The sequence below is a fragment of the Gopherus evgoodei genome, chromosome 1, assembly GCF_007399415.2.
Source record: "Gopherus evgoodei ecotype Sinaloan lineage chromosome 1, rGopEvg1_v1.p, whole genome shotgun sequence".
Classification (NCBI taxonomy): Eukaryota; Metazoa; Chordata; order Testudines; family Testudinidae; genus Gopherus; species Gopherus evgoodei.
Window position 1 is genome coordinate 363,277,066 of NC_044322.1, and position 18,777 is coordinate 363,295,842.

The following is an 18,777-nucleotide window of genomic DNA, read 5'->3' on the forward strand; positions in this document are numbered from 1 at the left end:
AGTATGGAACACTGAGAAACTCAGGAGGAAGAATTTGTTGTTTTTTTCATTTGTTTGGTTTTGAATTGTTGTTACTGTGAACTCGCAGCCTGAGGACACTGAAGGAGAAGTGAGATGTTAGGAGGGATCTAATGAAGACTTTGCTAACCGGAATTAGGAAGTAACGCCATGCACCAGACACGACATTACTTAGTATTTGTACTACTAGTTTTTTATCTGTATTATCCATAGCACCTTGGAGCTCCAGTCATGGCCCAGGAATCCACAGTGGTAGGTGCTCCATGATCACCTAGAGGCCTCAACCAGGTCATAGCTCCATTGTGCTAGGCACTGTACAACCATATAGTAAATGACAACCCCTGCCCCAAAGAGCTTCCAGTCTAAGGGAAGAATGGAATCGAAAAAGGCCTGGAGAGAGGAAATGGAGAAGCTAAAAATGGAGTGCATCACTGCGGAGTAGAAGAATGCTGAAAGGTCTGGGATGTAGGTGAGAGTTGAACTAAACTGTGAATGAGGGAAGGAAGGAGAGTATTTGGGAGTAAAAAATGAGGAATTTGGTTTCAGCCACCTCTTAGTCAGCAGCCTCAATCTGCAATCCCAGAATTGGGTGGTGGTGTGAAAAACACTGTGGTGACACAAAGAATACTGACTTCCAGAGAGGAAGGAGCAGGAGGTACAGATGAACCCTGAAGAAACCAGAATCCAGGCATTTGATTGCCCTTAATGCCTTCTCCTAAGAAAAAGAGATGCTCTCTGCAGAGCTGGTGGCCAGTTTTTTTAGGATAATTTCATCAGGAGGGTTTCTCAGGTTCAAACCAGTCAGAGCAGTGATCTTCCTATTGGTGAGTCTAGAGTTGGTTGGTTGCACGCTCTCTCTCTTGTTTTTTCAGGAAAGGTCTGAGTTTCATTTCAACACAGTACAAAAACAAATGTCAAAACCTCAATTTTTTTTATTTTAATTTTTTTTTGCAAAATGGAATTCTTGTTTTTTGGCCAGCCCCAATGCTTTGTGGCTCCAGGACAAAGAGTGGCTGCAGCTTCTTGCAGCCTCCATTGGCCTGGAACGGTGAACCATGGCCAGTGGGAGCCACGATCAGCTGAACCTGCAGACGCGGCAGGAAAACAAATCGGCCTGCTCCGCCAGGGGGCTTACCCTGGTGGGTTGCATGCCGAAGCTTGCCAATCCCTGCTTTAGGTTGTAAGCTCTTCAGGGCAAGGCCTCAGCATTCAACACATTTACATTTCATACCACATGGACATACACTTACTGCAAGGCACTGCAGGTGATACTAACAAAATTCAGTAAACATCCACAGCTTCACAGGTTGCCTTTTGTTCAGCAATTGTACGCCAAAGTTTTACTTTGGTATCAAAATGATGTTAGGCCAGTCTGCAGTTGGTTATCTGCTGCTATGTTTGACCCCAATAGGGTTAGGACCAATCCATGATTTCAAGGACAGGAGGTAGGGCTTCACTGGAAAGGACCTATGACTTTGGAATTTTTTCCTACTTAAAATATGCCCAAGCCCATTAGTGACATCTTCTTAGGTGAGGCTAAAGATGTGTTTAGTTTACATCCTACTCTGGGTTGTGGAGTATTTACTGGGTTATTCTGGTTAGTGTTCTTTATGCCACACTGTTTTATTTGGTGATGGAAGCTGGTTGTCCTTTGAAATTTTTTGCCTCTCCTTTACCTTTCTGTGCAGCAATCAGATACTGCTGGCACTTGCATTTTAACGATAAACATATTTTCCCCAGCTCCACCACACTATGGATATCAACACGGTGTTACTCAATACAGCAATACTCATTCTGTTGGCATTGCATGGCCCTGTGATTAAACCTGGCGCAATAACCACCCAGCCCAGTTTGGTGAAGAGAGAAGTCAGGTCACATTAAACGACTGCACTCAGGTGCTATTTGCAACGAACGCCTGGGACAGCAGGCGAATAATCACAAGTGTCCAAGTAAGCTTACCTGCAGCAGCCAGGTGGGCAGTGACCTCATCAGCAGCAGTAGAGTTGAGAATATCAGAGTCATCATAGGACGTATCCTCAGGAGAAGATGGTGAATCTTCGTCTGCACTCAACATGCTGTGTTCTGTGTACGTGGCCACATGGACCTGCTGCACCTGCTGGGCCACGGCATGGGCCTCAATGGTATCCATGTGTTCTGTTTTGGTCACCCCGTGTCCTTCCATTAATAGCTACTGTTAAGGGAGACAAATCACAGGACAAACATTACTAAACTGATGCAGTGTAATAAAATGGGGTTGACCATCTCTTCTGCCACACTCATTTCACTCCACTCACTGAGAATTGGACAGAAATTATCTTACCCAATGGAAGTTGCCCTTTGGGCAACTGAATTGATGGTTGCACTGGGAGGCAGAGAAGGAACTGGAAATTTAAAACAAGAGGCATAAAAAACCTTGCTTCCAAACACTGAGGCACTCTGAGGGGAACTTTGTGAAGGGAGAAGTCCTCCAGGATCCAATTACCCTTGGTATAGGGACAGTCCCACTCTCCCGCGCACACACTTTGAGATGTTTGACCAAAGATACAAACTGCTGCCACTAAACTACATAGAGGTTATTTTTAAATTGAGTTTTCTGTTTAGAGTCTAAGCATCAGGTCAGAATCATTATGGCCGAACATAAAAGTTTCATACGTACTCTTGTCTGACATGACTAGCAGTAAACCACTCAATAAAGGAATAAATATGTAGCACTTATATAATGTGGTACATTCTTACTCCGATTTTACAGAAGTCGATTTTTGGGAACAGATTGTATAAAGTCGAGTGCATGCGTCCACACTAAGCACATTAATTTGGTGGTGTGCTTCCAAAGTACCGTGGCAAGCGTCGACTTTCAGAGCAGTCCACTGTGGTAGCTATCCCACAATTCCCACTGCCCACTGGGTTGAGTTCCCAAAACCTGATGGGGCCAAAAATTTGTCACAGGTGGTTATGGGTAAATGTCACCAGTCAACCCTCTCTCCGTGAAAGTAATGGCAGACAATCATTTCACGCCCTTTTCCCTGGATTGCCCAAGTAGACGCCATAGCACGGCAAGCATGGAGCCCGTTCAACTTTTTTTCACTGTCACTGTATGTTTACTGAATGCTGCTGATGAGAGTGATGAGGAAATGGACACAGACTTATTTCAAAGCTTGGGGCCCAGCAATGTGGACATCATGGTGTTAATGGGGCAGGCTCATGCTGTAGAATGCTGATTCTGGGCCCGGGAAACAAGCACAGACTGGTGGGATCACATAGTGTTGCAGGTCTGGGATGATTCCCAGTGACTCCGAAACTTTCGTATGCGTAAGGGCACTTTCATGGAACTTTTTGACTTGCTTTCCCCTGCCCTGAACCGCAAGAATATCAAGATGAGAGCAGCCCTCACAGTTCACAAGCAAGTGGGGATAACCCTCTGGAAGCCTGCAACGCCAGAGAGCTACCGGTCAGTCAGGAATTAATTTGGAGTGGGTAAATCTACTGTGGAGGCTGTTGTGATCCAAGTAGCCAAAGCAAACACTGAGCTGTTGCTATCAAAGGTAAGTGACTCTGGGAAACGTGCAGGTCATAGTAGATGGCTTTGCTGCAATGGGATTCCCTAACTGTGGTGGGGTGATGATGGAACGCATATCCCTATCTTGGCACCAGAGCACCATCCCTATCTTGGCACCAGAGCGAGTACATAAACTGCAAGGGGTATTTTTCAATGGTGCTGCAAGCACTGGTGGATCACAAGGGATGTTTCACCAACATCAACGTGGGATGGCTGGGAAAGGTTCATGACGCTCGCATCTTCAGGAATTCTGGTCTGTTTAAACAGCTGCAGAAAGAGATTTACTTCCCAGACCAGAAAATAACTGTTGGGAGTGTTGAAATGCCTATAGTTATCCTTGGGGACCCAGCCTACCCCTTAAGGCCCTGGCTCATGAAGCCATACACAGGTACCCTGGACAGTAGTAAGGAGCTGTTCAACTATAGGCTGAGCAAGTGCAGAATGGTGGTAGTGTGTGCATTTGGACGTTTGAAGGGTAGCTGGCGCAGTTTACTGACTCGCTCAGACCTCAGTGACACCAATATCCTATATTGTTATTGCTGCTTGCTGTGTGCTCCACAGTCTCTGTGAGAGTAAAGGGGAGATGTTTACGGCAAGGTGGGAGGTTAAGGCAAATCGCCTGGAGGCCGATTACGCGCAGACAGACACCAGGGTGATTAGAAGAGCATACCAGGAAGCGCTACGCATCAGAGAAGCTTTGAAAACCAGTTTCATGACTGGACAGGGTACCGTGTGACAGTTCTATTTGTTTCTCCTTGATGAAAACCCACCCCCTTGGTTGACTCTAAAATTCCCTGTAAGCAAACCGTCCTCCCCCCTTCGATCACAGATTGGAAATAAAGTCACTATCGTTAAAAAACCATGTATTCTTTATTAACTGATAATAAAAATAGGGAGATAGCTCACAAGGTAGCCCGTGTGGGGTTTGGGAGGAGGGAAGGAAAAGGCCACTTCAATACTTGTTGAATGACAGCCTTCTGTCCACTGGGATGGAGTGGTTGGGCGCCTGGACCCTACTCACTCGCGTTCTTGGGCGTCTGGGTGAGGAGGCGGCTATGGAACATGGGGAGGAGGGAAGGTGGTTAAACAGGGGCTGCAGCGACAGTCTCTCCTGCTGACGTTCCTGAACTTCCACCAGACGCTGCATCATGTCCGTTTGTTCCCGCAGTAGCCCCACCGTGCATCCTCTGATCTTCCTGCCGCCACCTCTGCTCACGTTCACTGGCTGCTTTCCTGTCCTGTGCAATTGTGTCCCTCTACCCTTTCTGCTGAGCTCTTTCAGCGCGGGTGGCCTGCATGAGCTCAGAGAACATTTCATTGCACGTCCTTTTTTTCCCGCCTTATCTGAGATAGCCTTTGAGATGGAGGAGGGAGGCTTGAAACATTTGCAGCTGCAGGAGGAAAAAAAGGGAGAGAAGTATTTAAAAAGATACATTTTACAGTGAACAACTATTCACATTACATAGCACACGTGATTTCGGTACAAGGTCATTTTTTGCATCTTATATTGAGTGCCTGCGGCTTTGGTGTTTAGACATCAAACACGCCAGGCAACAGAATTCGGCTTGCGGGCAGCCATGGTAAGCCATAGTCTTTCGGCTTCTGCAACCTTCATAACAGCAGCGCCCTCCTTTCCCATACCAAGCAAAGCCCGTTGAGTTGTCCATTTAGGGCTGTGGTTTTCGTGATAACGTGCAGCAGCAGAAACCAAACTAACCCCCCTTCCCCCATCCAATTCTCTGGGATGACTGCTTTAACCATCCCCGCACCGCGAGGCTGGTATCAGGGAAGATCCCTGCTAGCCAAACGCGAACAGCTCAGCGCCAAAGCCACCACCACTTGGCTAACTGTGGGGAGGATTTCTTTTCAGCCACAGGCAAACAGCTCAGTAGGAATGGCCACCTATGACTGTCCCCTTAATTAAATTCACATATTTCAACCAGGTTACCATGAACGATATCACTCTCCTGGGGATAACACAGAGAGATAAAGAACAGATGTTGGTTGCACGCCAGCAAACACCGAGACCATATGCTGCCAGGCTTTGTCATGCAATGATACCAGATTACTTGCTACTAGCGTGGAGTGGTAAAGTGTCCTACCATGGAGGACAGAATAAGGTTGCTCTCCCCAGAAACCTTCTGCAAAGGGTACCTCCAGGACAGCTTCATAGAGATGTCCCTGGAGGATTTCCACTCCATCCTCAGACACATTAACAGACTTTTCCAGTAGCTGTACTGGCCAAGAATGCATCCCAAGTCCTCAGGGCAAATTAATCATTACAAAAAAAGCTTGCTTTTAAACCACGTTTTATATATACAAAGGTACACTCACCAGAGGTCCCTTCTACAGCTTCATGGTCCGGGATACCGCCTTGGGAGGGCTGGGAGGGTATTTCAGTCAGGGTGAGAAAAAGATCCTGGCTGTTAGGGAGAATGATGTGCTGCTGAGTGGTCTCCTCAACCTCGTCCTCCTCCTCCTCCTCATCTTTCCTGTCCACAAAATCCTCAGGCATGGTGACTGAGAGTACACCATCATCGGAGTCCATGGACAGGGGCGGCGTAATGGTGATGGCCCCCCCTAGAATTGCCTGCAGCTCAGCATAGAAGCGGCTTGTCTGCAGCTCTGGCCTGTTTGATTCTTTGGCTTTCTGGTACGTTTGTCTCAGCTCCTTAAGTTTCACATGGCACTGTGTTGAGTCCCTGCTGTGGCCTCTGTCCATCATGGCCTTGGAGATTTTTTCAAATGTTTTGGCATTCCGTCTTTTGGAACAGAGTTCTGATAGCACGGATTTGTCTCCTCATACAGCGATCAGATCCAGTACCTCCCATACGGTCCACGCTGGAGCTCTTTTTCGATTCTGGGACTGCATGGTTACCTGTGCTGATCAGCTCTCCACGCTGGGCAAATAGGAAATGAAATTCCAAAGTTCACGGGGCTTTTCCTGTCTACCTGGCCAGTGCATCCGAGTTCAGACTGCTGTCCAGAGCAGTCACAATGGTGTACTGTGGGATAGCTCCTGGAAGCCAATACAGTCGAATTGCGTCCATGCTAACCCTAATTCGAACTGGATATGTCGATTTCAGCGCTACTCCCCTCGTTGGGGAGGAGTACAGAAATAGATTTTAAGAGCCCTTTATGTGGACAAAAATGTCCCTGTGTGGACGGGTGCAGGGTTAATTGGAATTAATGCTGCTAAATTCGACCGAAACTCGTAGTGTAGACCAGGCCTCAAAGAAATTTACAAACATTAACTCATCAACTCTCACACAGTCCCTGAAAAAGCCTGGGGAAAAGATAGGAGCAAAGAAATGGCCATTTGCATGTACATGTGCATGCCACATGTTGTGCGTGAATTGTTATACACAGACACTCAGATTCCTGTCCCTGATCTATCATCACTGAAAGGTTTCATGGAATAAGTGAGTTTTAAAAGGAGTGGTATGAATGAAGAGAGGGTGGTTAACTAGGACACAAGACATGGAAGATCACTGCAGGCACAAGAGACACAAAGGAAGAAATCAGGAAGATGGGAACGCAAGGCAGGAACAGATGCATCTGTTAGTGAGGTGGTTTGCATGAAGTGAAGGGAAAGGTGGGAGCAAGAATGTGTGTGGGGGTGAAGTAGAAAGGACCAGAAGCCTGCTTTCGGTTTAGGAGAGGGGAAGCCAAAAGCGATATTTGAGAAAGGGCATGAGAAAGGGTCAAAGCTGTGGGAGAAACACATTTTTTTTAGTAGAATTATAAACAGACTGAGACAGAGACAAGAAAAGAGGTAGTTGCAGTAGTCAAAGCAAGAAATAATCAAAGCTCAGATAAGGGATTTAAGCAGTCAGGCTGGAAAGGAAAAGACTGAATTGAAAGAGACCGTAAATGAAGAGTTGTCTGGATTTAGCAACAGCCTGGACATTGTCAGGCATATGGGAAAGATGTCATTCAGTTTCCGCCACCTGGTATTTAAGTTGGTGTCAGAATACCCAAGACAAGGTGTAAGGTGGCAGGAGAGGTAGATTTGGAAGTAACCAGCTACGGTGTGAACAGAGAAGAGGTTTCAAGGCCTTGTTGAGACTAAGATTTAAGCTATGATGTTAGCACAGGTTAACTAACACACGCTACTGTGACACAGTGTGCCTCGGACAGCCCTCACTGGGAAGTGTCACAGCTACCATCACATCTTTAAAATACTACTTCAGGCAAGGTCTTAGATGGTAACTGGTGACCTTCAGAAGAGGTGAAATGAAGAGGATGGAACCAGAGGGCAGCAGATCCAGGACAGTGTTTGAGAAGAGGAAGTCGAGGGAGTGGGCATAGGCTCAAGGAGCTTGGAGGTGAAGGGAGGAGCAAGAGATAGGGTAGTAAAAAGGCAAACAGGGTCAAGAGAGAGGACACAGTGCCCACATTTAAACCCCTTTGAGATTTTAGTCCCTGGCTGGTTTCTAAGTCCACAGGTGGCAGCATTTGCTTTGCTCTGTCATGCAGGCACAAGTGACATTTAAATGAGTCCTACCATCGCCAAAGACAGTTCCATCCCAAAGGACACCGAACATGGGATACAAGCCCTTAAAAATAGCCACATAAAACTGAAACAGTCTATTCTAAAATCTCTTTCCACATTTCTGACTGTCTAATAGTAACTGTTTCTTCAGGAAACATACAATGCATCTCAAGGGCTGGAGACAATTCTTCTGATAGGTTTTTTGCTTTTAAATTATTAAAAAGGAAAAATAATTTAGAGGAACCTATGGGACTCCCAAGGATTTCCATCCTTTGCTTACTACTATAGCAAGTTACAAAGGGTGGATAAGAGAATGCCCCCTGAACTGATGTTGAAGGCTGTATAAATGGATTGTCTGGAGCTCGGTGTTTTGAGATATCATGTTTCTTGCATAACAGGTGGGACCAGGAAATTGACAGGTTTGTAAAGATCCACATACAGAGTTTGCTGAAGCAATGGCCAAAGGAAAGTGGGAAGAAGGTTGCTAGGATGGGAGAGTGATATTGGATACAGAGAAGGACCAGTAACTTCCCATAACTTCAGCAGTACATAAGGTGTTTGGAATTTCATAAGGGATCTGGTTAGATCATATGTACATATCCTGGTGTCAGGCCCAGTTAAGGTAACCATGAATGCAATGTTGCCCCCGGGGGTTGCAAGGATATCAGACAGACCAAACTCCCCTGCCCAGTAAACTGGCAACTCTAATCAGCAGTTTCCTGTCATTTGGGCAGCCTCACATGCTGTTAAAAAGAGAGTGGCTATTTCTATGATCCTGATAGGAGAGCCTTGGACCTAATCAGAAGCTATGAAGGCAAAACTTAGGTCACCATTTTAGGTCAGGGAGTGATACTCTATTTATAAGGTTCAGCTTTTGACACAGTTATTTTTAGTAAAAAAGTCACAGACGGGTCGCGATCAATAAACAAAAATTCACAGAAGCCCGTGACCCGCCTGTGTCTTACTAAAAAGAATAGGAGGTGGGGGGATGAGAGCCCAAGCCCCAGAGCGAGAGGGTGGGGGAGGGAGGTCCAGCACCTGCCACCTGAGGCAGCTGATGGCTCTGGCACCTCAGGCTGCAGGGCCCTTGCCGGCTGACAGCTCCAGCCCCGCCGCCCCAGGGCTGAAGCAGAAAATGTCATGGCGGTCTCTGAAAGCCATGGAACCCACGATTCCGCGACCTAGTACAAAAGAAAGGAAGAGGTCTCCAAACACTGCCGGAAGGGCCTAAGCTCCACAAGCTACTTAGGGCCGTTTTTCTTTCCATGCATGTTCATGGCAGGTTTCTCCTCCATCACTTTTTATTATGTACTTTTCTAATATGATTACACAACCCGTGCTAGGAACCAGTCGACTGTACTACAGGCTCCACCAACTTTACAAAAAGCTGGGCAGGCTCAACCTGCAATTTGAGATGTGCTTTGAGCTCATGGGGGAGAAGCAGCAGGAAAGTGCCAAGTATTATTAGGGGGGGGATTTTAATCAATCAGATGTAATACACAGGGAAGTTTCTAAAGGTTAGGGTGATACTGATTTATATCACAGCTGGTCGGGAAGTCAGACGGTCTAAAAACAGAGTCCCTATTTCTGGAGTGGTGTGGGAAGAAGGGTTTGGGCACTGTGGCATCCGAGTGCTTGAGCTGAGCACGTGGCTCACATTTGCGTTTGCGTCAGTTGCTTAGTGTGCAGGAGGCAGGGAGCATGGACTAGTGGTTAGAACAGAGAAATGGATACCAGGACTTTGGAGTTTCACGTCTGACTTTGCCTCTGCTTAACCTTCACCAGAACAGAACAAACCACACCCAACAGAAGTTAGTTACGTCACTTAACGTGCAACTGGAAGTAGCTCAGACACTCGGGTAATGACAGCAGTATATGGAATAGAAATCCTTTAACTATCTGATATCAGGCACTTCATCTGTAAATGGGAAAACTACTCATGCGCTCAGGAAAGATTTCCTGTGTGAGAAGCATTTTGAGATTTTTGTCTGAAAGCTGCCAAATAGTATGGGAAATGAGAAAGATTCAGTTGGGAACACAAATATATGTATCTAAAGCGATGTCTATACTACAGGGACTATACCACCATAGCTATGAGGCATAATCCACTATGTAGCGCAGATGGAGCATACAGCAACAAGAAGGGTTCTTCCATTGCTGTAGGACCACCAACTCCCTGAGCAACAGCAGCTACATCTGCATCTATACCAGGGATTTTTCACAGCCCTGAGCAATGTAACTAAGTTGACCTAACTTGTAAGTGTAGATCAGGCCAAAGTTGCAGTTTCTAGCTAAAGATACTCTAGAGGAACTCAATCTGACCCACTGCATCAGGCTATAGAGATTTATAACTATTACTTAGTGACCTTCAAAATCCCTGCCCTACCTGTAATAATCAAAGACCAGTAGAGCAAGATGATGTTACTTCCCAGCTCTGTTTACGAGGCAGATTGTTAAAACAGAGCCAGCCAGAAACAGCAGCAATTCAAATACCTCCAAGAAAAGAAAACAGAGCAAGATGTTGAGAGGACACGGAAGCAAACTGAAAACATCAGCCAGGTCTTCAGATGGAGGAAGCTATTTGTCATTGTTCTTCTGCAACAAGGAAGGGAAAATTATGAGAAGAAGAGCTGGGTAAAAATTTTGGACTAGAAAAAAATTTTTTTGAAGAAAGATGCAGATTTGGGTTAACCAAAACTTTTTATGCAATTTGTATCAATTTTGGTGAATTGTTTCGGTCCAAAAAAACAAAACAAAGACCCCTAAAAAACTGAAAAGGTATAAAACATTTTGTTTCAATATTTTCAGAAAGAAACATTTAGACTTTGACTCAAAAGGACTTTTCTAAAATTACCTTTAATTCTATTTTAAAAATGAAAAGAAAATAAAGCTCAATATCAAAGGAAAAATTTGGTCTGAAGTTAAACAAAATGTTTCATTCGACCCAACATGATCTTTTAATTTTCAGAATTACCAATTAACCAAAAAACAAATTATTTACAAAGTTCTACTTTAAAACGAATAGGCTTGATGGACCCAGCCTTTTCCCGTTCAGTTACTCTGCCTCTTACAGAGGTATCCAGTGGCCTTATTTTACGAAGCAATGCAACATTAAATGTTCTCTTCAGTTTAAAAAAGTTCATCAACTTAGAGTTGACATTAGAGCAGGAATGACCAAAGCATAACTTTGCAGATCAAAAAAGCTCAATGTCACCCTTTAGCATAGTGACATGGCCTTTGGAGACTATCAATTACTGTATACAATGCTCCATTTCATTCAGAATGAAGGCTGTTTGAATCACAAAGCAATATTGCACATTGGGAAATGTAGTCTTCAGATATTGCATGTTTAATATTAAAAGATCAGGGTGGCTTTAGTCAGCTCCGCTTGATACAATTAGATATAATACTCTGGCTCTTTAGGGGTAATGTCTGGACGCTTTATTCGACTATGAAATTAAAATCACTGCATTTTTGAGACAGTAAATGAACTGTACAACTGACATCAGTATTCCTTAGGTAACTACGCAAAGTTACACATATACATTTGATCTAGTTAATGGTAACATTCATTCTAGTTTACAGCACACACTCATGGGCCTTTTCCACACGACAAACACTTTGCCAGGAAAGCTATATCAGGTGAGCCCCCAAGAGGTAGACCCTTCTTATGCTGACAAGGAAGAGTTTCTCTGGTGCGATAGTAACATCATCTCCCTGAATGATGTTAGCTATGCCAGTAGCAGCACTCTTCAATTGGAACACCTGGGTTTACAGTGGGAGTTTTGCAGGCATAGCTATGTCGGTGAGGCAGTGTGGTATTTTTCCCCTGCACCCCTCACCAACGATAACTATGCCAACAAAATACGTAGTGTAGACCTGGTCTTAACCTGGTGTTTCTGAGACAGCCGCAAATAATGACTGGTCGTGTAAGCAGTGGAATCATTCAATAAGAGAACTCTTTCACTCCCCCCACGAATTTCTCCCAGATAAGCCCCACCTATATTTTGTAGCAGTTTATGGTTTCTTACTCTCACTGACAGTATTAGATTTTTTGGTTCTTGATTTTTCTTGCCTTTTATTAAGTGCACACATACATATTTCATATGAGAAACTACTATTCTCTCCAGCTAATAAAGCAGTTAATTTGCATATGAATGACACTGATAGTAATCTCCTTTGCGAAGTGCTTTGAGATCTATTGATGAAAAGTGCTGTATCAGAGTTGGACATTATTATTATTATATTTAGGTGACAGAACTCTTTAAAGCCTATAACACTGGCTTCCAGAACAATGTGTTTTTCATTTTATTTTAGGCAAATTCATTCAAGCCAGACAGACAAGTTCTAACAAACTGACTACTAAGGTCATTTGTAGTCTAAGTGAACAGTTTTAAAGAAAATTAACTTTGTTTCACACAGTTGCTGCTTTTTTCCCCCTTCTTCAGGGAGGGAGGATATGTTTGTGTTTGGTTTTGTTATTTTATTTCTTCCCCCAACATCTGCAGCATCTTCTAATCCCCCAGATTTTCCCATTTCCCAGCTGTTGGAAATCTTCCGCCTCCAACCCAGCAATCGTGAGGATCACGAACATTGTATTTGTATCTTTCAAACCTGTTGGGTTTTTCTTGTGGAGGGGCCCTTCAGATTAAACCACTCCTAGTGGACAAGCATATTAGACAGAAGTTTCTGCTGGCAACCATCAAACCACGGTCAGCAAGTTTGTTTCTGTCTCTGCAGATAAGCAGCTATCTATTTTACATCCAGGAAGACTAAGGCCATGTCTACACTACCCCTTATGCCTGCAAAATGTATGTCGCCCAGGAATGTGAAAAAAACCACACCCCTGAGCAACATAAGTTTCGTGGGCATAAGCGATCATGTGTACAGCGCTGTGTCGGTGGGAGACGTTCTCCTGCCGACATAGCTACAGCCACTCGTTTAGGTGATTTTATTATGTCGATGGGAAAGCTCTCTCCTGTTGGCATACAGCAGCCACACAAGTGATCCTACAGTGGCACAGCTGTATCGGTACAGCTGTTGCACTGTAAGATCGCTCGTGTAGACATGACCTAACACTACGATGTCTATGAAGACATTTCCTGGTTGTTGTAGCTCAGTCCAAAAGTCTTTGACAAAGTATTTTGATATCCAAAGCCCCTCTCTACACCCTGTGCAGCTGCTTCACATCTTTCTAAATCAGCGGTTTATTTGATGTAAATTCAACTGCAATAAAGTTTGCTATTGACACCAGAACTAGAAAAATAACAAGTCTACAGGAGGACCAAACCAAACTACTAACTAATCTGAAAAGATCATAAGAGTTGAGGCTGCAGGCAAGGAGGAGGAAACTGATTCTCTTAAGCATGAAGTCTACAGGAAATTGAGCAAACAACCACATGGATTAAACTGAAGCCTTGCCTACCACACGAAAGTTTTTGGTATAATTGAAGGAGTGAATATGAACAGATATAATTGGCATAAGCCCCACTGTGAACACTCTCATTAATATAAGAGTGACTTTTTTCAGCTTATGTCACTTGGGAAGGGGTTTATGGTACACAAACAAAAAAATGCTCGTACTGCAACAAGTGTCAAAACCAGGGGAGGGGAGTGGGGCACAGACCTACATAACGGTACCTGTATAACTGGGTTTCCCAGGTAGAGAAGCCCTGAGTATATTTCAACCTCATCTCCTTACCACTGAACTATTACTACTTCAGCTGCTGTAGGAAGCGTGTGAGGTCACGATGCTGAAAGGGGAGGAATGCAAGAAAGGATTTCAGCCTTAGACATGGACCACAATTTAAAGTTTGAGAAGCACTATGGTAAACAAGATAATTATGGTTGACATTTAAATTGCCATTATGTTTCAGAGTTAAACACTCCATGAAAGGGAATTGGGCAGGTTATGCCTCTCAAAATTATTGTTCTAATCTGTGAAAGCAACACTGCGTCAGGCCAAATTCAGAAAGTTTTCTTCAGCCTTACAACTACAGAGGCTAGAAACTACTCTGTAAGTATTAAAATCCATTAGCTGAAGGATTAGCTGAACAAGAAATAGGACTAAGTGGACTTGTAGGCACTAAAGTTTTACATTGTTTTATTTTTGGCAAGCAGGGTTTTTTTGCACATAATTCTACATTTGTAAGTTCAACTTTCATGATAAAGAGATTGCACTACAGTACTTGTATAAGGGGAATTGAAAAATACTATTTCTTTTGTTTTTTACAGTGCAAATATTTGTAATAAAAAATAAATACAAAGTGAGCACTGTACACTTTGTATTCTGTGTTACAATTGAAATCAATATCTGAAAACGTGGAAAACATCCAAAATATTTAAATAAATGGTATTCTATTATTGTTTAACAGCGCGATTAATCGCGATTAATTTTTTTACTCACTTGACAGTCCTAGTTATAACATACAAAGATGCTATAGTCCCTGTAATATAGACAGGCCTTAGATACATATACTTGTGGTCTCAACTGAATTTTTCTCATTTCCCATACTATTTGGTAGCCTTTAGCCAAGGACCTCAAAATGCTTCTCACATGGTGAATCTTCCCTGAGACCATGAGTGGTGGGGTTATTCCCATGTACAGGTGGCGTGCCTGACATCAAATGGCTAAATGGTTTCTATTCCATATGGGTTATTAACCTGAAAATTGATTAGAAACCCTTCTCTAATTCAACCAAAATGTGGCGCTTGATTTAGGAGTTGAGTGTGTGAAAGACTAGCCAGCAGCAAGGTATGCAGGAGAACTGTTCTCTACAGCATCAGCTTTCATTACACAAAAATCTCTATTATGCAGGCAAGAAAATCTCCAAAAATGGGAATGTAATGGAGTAATGTCTGTCTGAATTTGCAGAGAGAGCTTAAAGCAACAGTTCTCAAATGTGCACTGCCCCTGTCACTTCAGTGGATGCTAATTCAAATGCCAATGGTGACACTTGAAATGTCCACATTGTTAACTATTTCACTGCTCATCAAAATATATAAAAGGAGCCTGGGCTCGCCCAGGGCTACAAAAATGTGTGCTAGCCTGCTGTAATTGACCTTGACCCAACACACTTTTTTGCCCATCAAGAGGATTATTAGAGATGAAAACTTGAAATCAATTTACTTTCCATCATTTAAATTTTCTTGAGGAATTTCACTCAGACTGGTTCATTATTATTATTATTTTTTAATAAAAGCTAACTTTTTGGTCTACCCCTTCAGATGATTCCTTCAATTAATGATCATTTTATGAATGAAAATTGAATTAGAATACAGAAAAAGGGTCGAGAGATGTTTATTTAGACAATTCATGCTCAAACCCAGTGTGTGTGTGTGTGTGTGTGTGTGCACACCCTCAGAACACACTCCTGACACATCTGCTCCATATCCCTCTAAAGAAAGCAGATATTGGACAGAGACCAGAAGCCTGGGGAATGCAGGTGTGCACTCTGACTTTGAAGTGGTAGGCAGAAATGAGCAATGAAGAGTGATGATATGACAGTGCAGGCTTTGCTCTCTGTCCCTGCCAAAATATTAACTAAAAATCCTCTTCTTGCCTTCAAGTTACATAACCAGACCCTCATTTTTAATTATAACAGACTTGGACATTTCAGAAAAATATTTAGAGGGATGAAATATGCCTCTGAATGATTAGTTATATTTCGGTAGTAACGTGTATGCCAAGAAGTTTTTTTTTTTTAATAAATCTTGTTTTCTAGAAACGAGCGCTGCTTTACCATAAGATCAGTGTACAATATTTTCTTCCCACATAAGCAGAAGTAGGAGATTTATATTTTACAAAAATGAGAATTCCTTCTTGGGTGCTGGCTGGTGAGTCTTGCCCACATGCTCAGGGTTTAGCTGATCGCCATATTTGGGGTCGGGAAGGAATTTTCCTCCAGGGCGGATTGGCAGGGGCCCTGGAGGTTTTTCGCCTTCCCCTGCAGCATGGGGCACGGGTCGCTTGCTGGTGGATTCTCTGCAGCTTGAGGTCTTCATACCAATTTTGAGGATTTCAATAACTCGGTCCTGGGTTAGGGGTTGTTATAAAATTGGATGGGTGGGGTTCTGTGGCCTGCCTTGTGCAGGAGGTCAGACTGGATGATCATATTGGTCCCTTCTGACCTATGAGTCTATGGGTATGTCTACATCTAAAATTTTGCAGCGCTGGTTGTTACAGCTGTATAGGGCCAGCGCTGCAGAGTGGCCACACTTACAGCAACCAGCGCTGCAAGTGGTGTTAGATGTGGCCATACTGCAGCGCTGTTGGGCGGCTTCAGGGGGGGCTCGGGGAACGTGAGAGCAAACCGGGGAAGGAGACCAGCTTCGCCGCGGTTTGCTCTCGCGTTCCCCGAACCCCCCTGCAAACCGCAGGGAAGGAGACCTGCTTGTTCGGGGAACGCGAGAGCAAACCGGGGAAGGAGACCAGCTTCGCCGCGGTTTGCTCTCGCGTTCCCCGAACCCCTCTGCAAACCGCAGGGAAGGAGACCTGCTTGCACGGAGGTTCGGGGAACGCGAGAGCAAACCGGGGAAGGAGACCAGCTTCGCCATGGTTTGCTCTCGCGTTCCCCGAACCACCCTGCAAACCGCAGGGAAGGAGACCTGCTTGCTCGGAGGTTCAGGGAACGCGAGAGCAAACCGGGGAAGGAGACCAGCTTTGCCGCGGTTTGCTCTCGCGTTCCCCGAACCACCCTGCAAACCGCAGGGAAGGAGACCTGCTTGCACAGGGGTTCGGGGAACGCGAGAGCAAACCGGGGAAGGAGACCAGCTTCGCCGCGGTTTGCTCTCACGTTCCCCGAACCACCCTGCAAACCGCAGGGAAGGAGACCTGCTTGCACGGAGGTTCGGGGAACGCGAGAGCAATCCGGGGAAGGAGACCAGCTTCGCCGCGGTTTGCTCTCGCGTTCCCCAAACCACCCTGCAAACCGCAGGGAAGGAGACCTGCTTGCTCAGGGTTCGGGGAACGCGAGAGCAAACCGGGGAAGGAGACCAGCTTGATTACCAGAGGCTTCCTCAGGTATGCTGGGATACCTGCTTATTCCACGGAGGTCAAGAAAAGCACTGGTAAGTGTCTACACTTGATTACCAGCGCTGGATCACCAGCGCTGGATCCTCTACACCCGAGACAAAACGGGAGTACGGCCAGCGCTGCAAACAGGGAGTTGCAGCGCTGGTGATGCCCTGCAGATGTGTACACCTCCTAAGTTGCAGCGCTGTAACCCTCTCACCAATGCTGCAACTTTGTGATGTAGACAAGCCCTATGAGTCTATGAGACAGAAGGAAACTTTTGCATTCAGAATCAAGGCTGAGTCACAAATATGGCAAAAACACAATAGTTAAGGGAAAAGTTCAGCTATCATCTTGTAGTGGTCTCCAGTGTTTTCCATCAGTTACTTAATTTTTTGTGAGGCATGTAATAATCCTATAAAAAGATCCAACCAATAAGTCATTGGTAGCCACTGTTGAGGCGGGAGGCCATTTGTAATTCAGATTGTTCAATCAGCTACAGCCCAGCCCTTTCCCAAACAAAATCATTGGACGGATTGAAACAAACATCCAATCAGACGCAAGGGAGTGATGTTCAACAAGACTCACACAGTATGTATGAGAGACAGGCAGGGACTCCATGAACACAAGCGGCAGCGTTTGCTGGCCAAACTGCAACATTCCATGAAAGACACGTTCATTTCTACCATACTTTAAAATGGAATACTAGGCTTTACAAATTATACGGAGTGGAGAGAAAGGATTAACAGTTGTTAGCACCCTATCAAGATCTGCCTTAGGCAAGTGCAATACCAATGATTAGTTGGCCATTCACAAGCCATCTTGGACTCCCCTTCCTCTGAACCTACTTAAGACAGAGTCAGCTACCTAACCACTATCTTCCTCTCCCAGCAATGAGAATAGAGGGCGAGGAAACTTAATACCCAAGTCACTATCCTACTTTTTACTTAGACAGAAGACAATTTAATGGCTGGATATTAAAGCTAGACAAAAACAGATTGGAAATAAGGCATAAATTCTTAACGGTGAGAGTAATTAACCATTGGAACACTTTACAGGGTCGTGGTGGATTCTCCAGTCAAGACTGGATGTTTTTCTACAAAGCTCTGCTCTAGGAATAATTTTGGGAAAGTTCTCTGGCCTGTGTTATACAGGAGATCAGACTAGATGACTGCAATGGTCCCTTCTGACCTTGGGATCTATGAATTGCAGGACCAAGTCCATTCAGAGCCCTGAAAATTAAGAGACCTTAAATTTGGCCCTATAATATTCTATGGGAAGCCACTAAAGACACGCTCTCAGCCGCTAGTGCTACTGAAGAGGCACGATGCTGCATTCTGCACTAACTGAAGCTTTAAAAAACAAAGTAAGTGTTGGAGATGCCATAGCTAGTACATTGCAATAGTCTAGGCTGGAGTTCACAAAGGCAAGGATCTCTGTGACACAGCCCATGTTTGCTTAATAAGATGTGGCAGTCTTCTGGTTAGTTGACTATGAATTTTGTGGCTGTCACTGAGAGTCCTGCAGGCTACCAACCAATTTGACACTCTTTGTGAAGATCTCTTCAGTACAGAGCCTATAATATACGATCTAATGATGTGAAACAAGACAGGACCTGAGGAAGGTAACATTAGGCACATTGTGGTTGTTTGACTGGCACAGTGTATGCATCATGTTCCCTTTTAAAAATGAAGT

The 18,777-nt window shown here is 44.5% G+C and overlaps 2 protein-coding genes across 3 annotated transcripts in view; both read right to left on the reverse strand.

Annotated features, from left to right (window-relative positions):
- Positions 1-18,777, reverse strand: part of NRF1 (nuclear respiratory factor 1) — a 131,491-nt gene that overhangs the window by 93,428 nt on the left and 19,286 nt on the right. For both annotated transcript variants that reach the window (XM_030581161.1, XM_030581115.1), the window contains exon 2: positions 1,978-2,209. In XM_030581161.1, the coding sequence (XP_030437021.1) occupies positions 1,978-2,200 (223 nt within the window). In that variant the 5' untranslated portion in view covers positions 2,201-2,209. The remainder of the gene's footprint in view (positions 1-1,977; positions 2,210-18,777) is intronic.
- The window catches only part of STRIP2 (striatin interacting protein 2), a 159,177-nt gene continuing 142,532 nt past the window's right edge, over positions 2,133-18,777 (reverse strand). The window contains exon 23 of the mRNA XM_030580983.1: positions 2,133-2,209. The gene's annotated coding sequence lies outside the window, so the exon portion shown is untranslated. The remainder of the gene's footprint in view (positions 2,210-18,777) is intronic.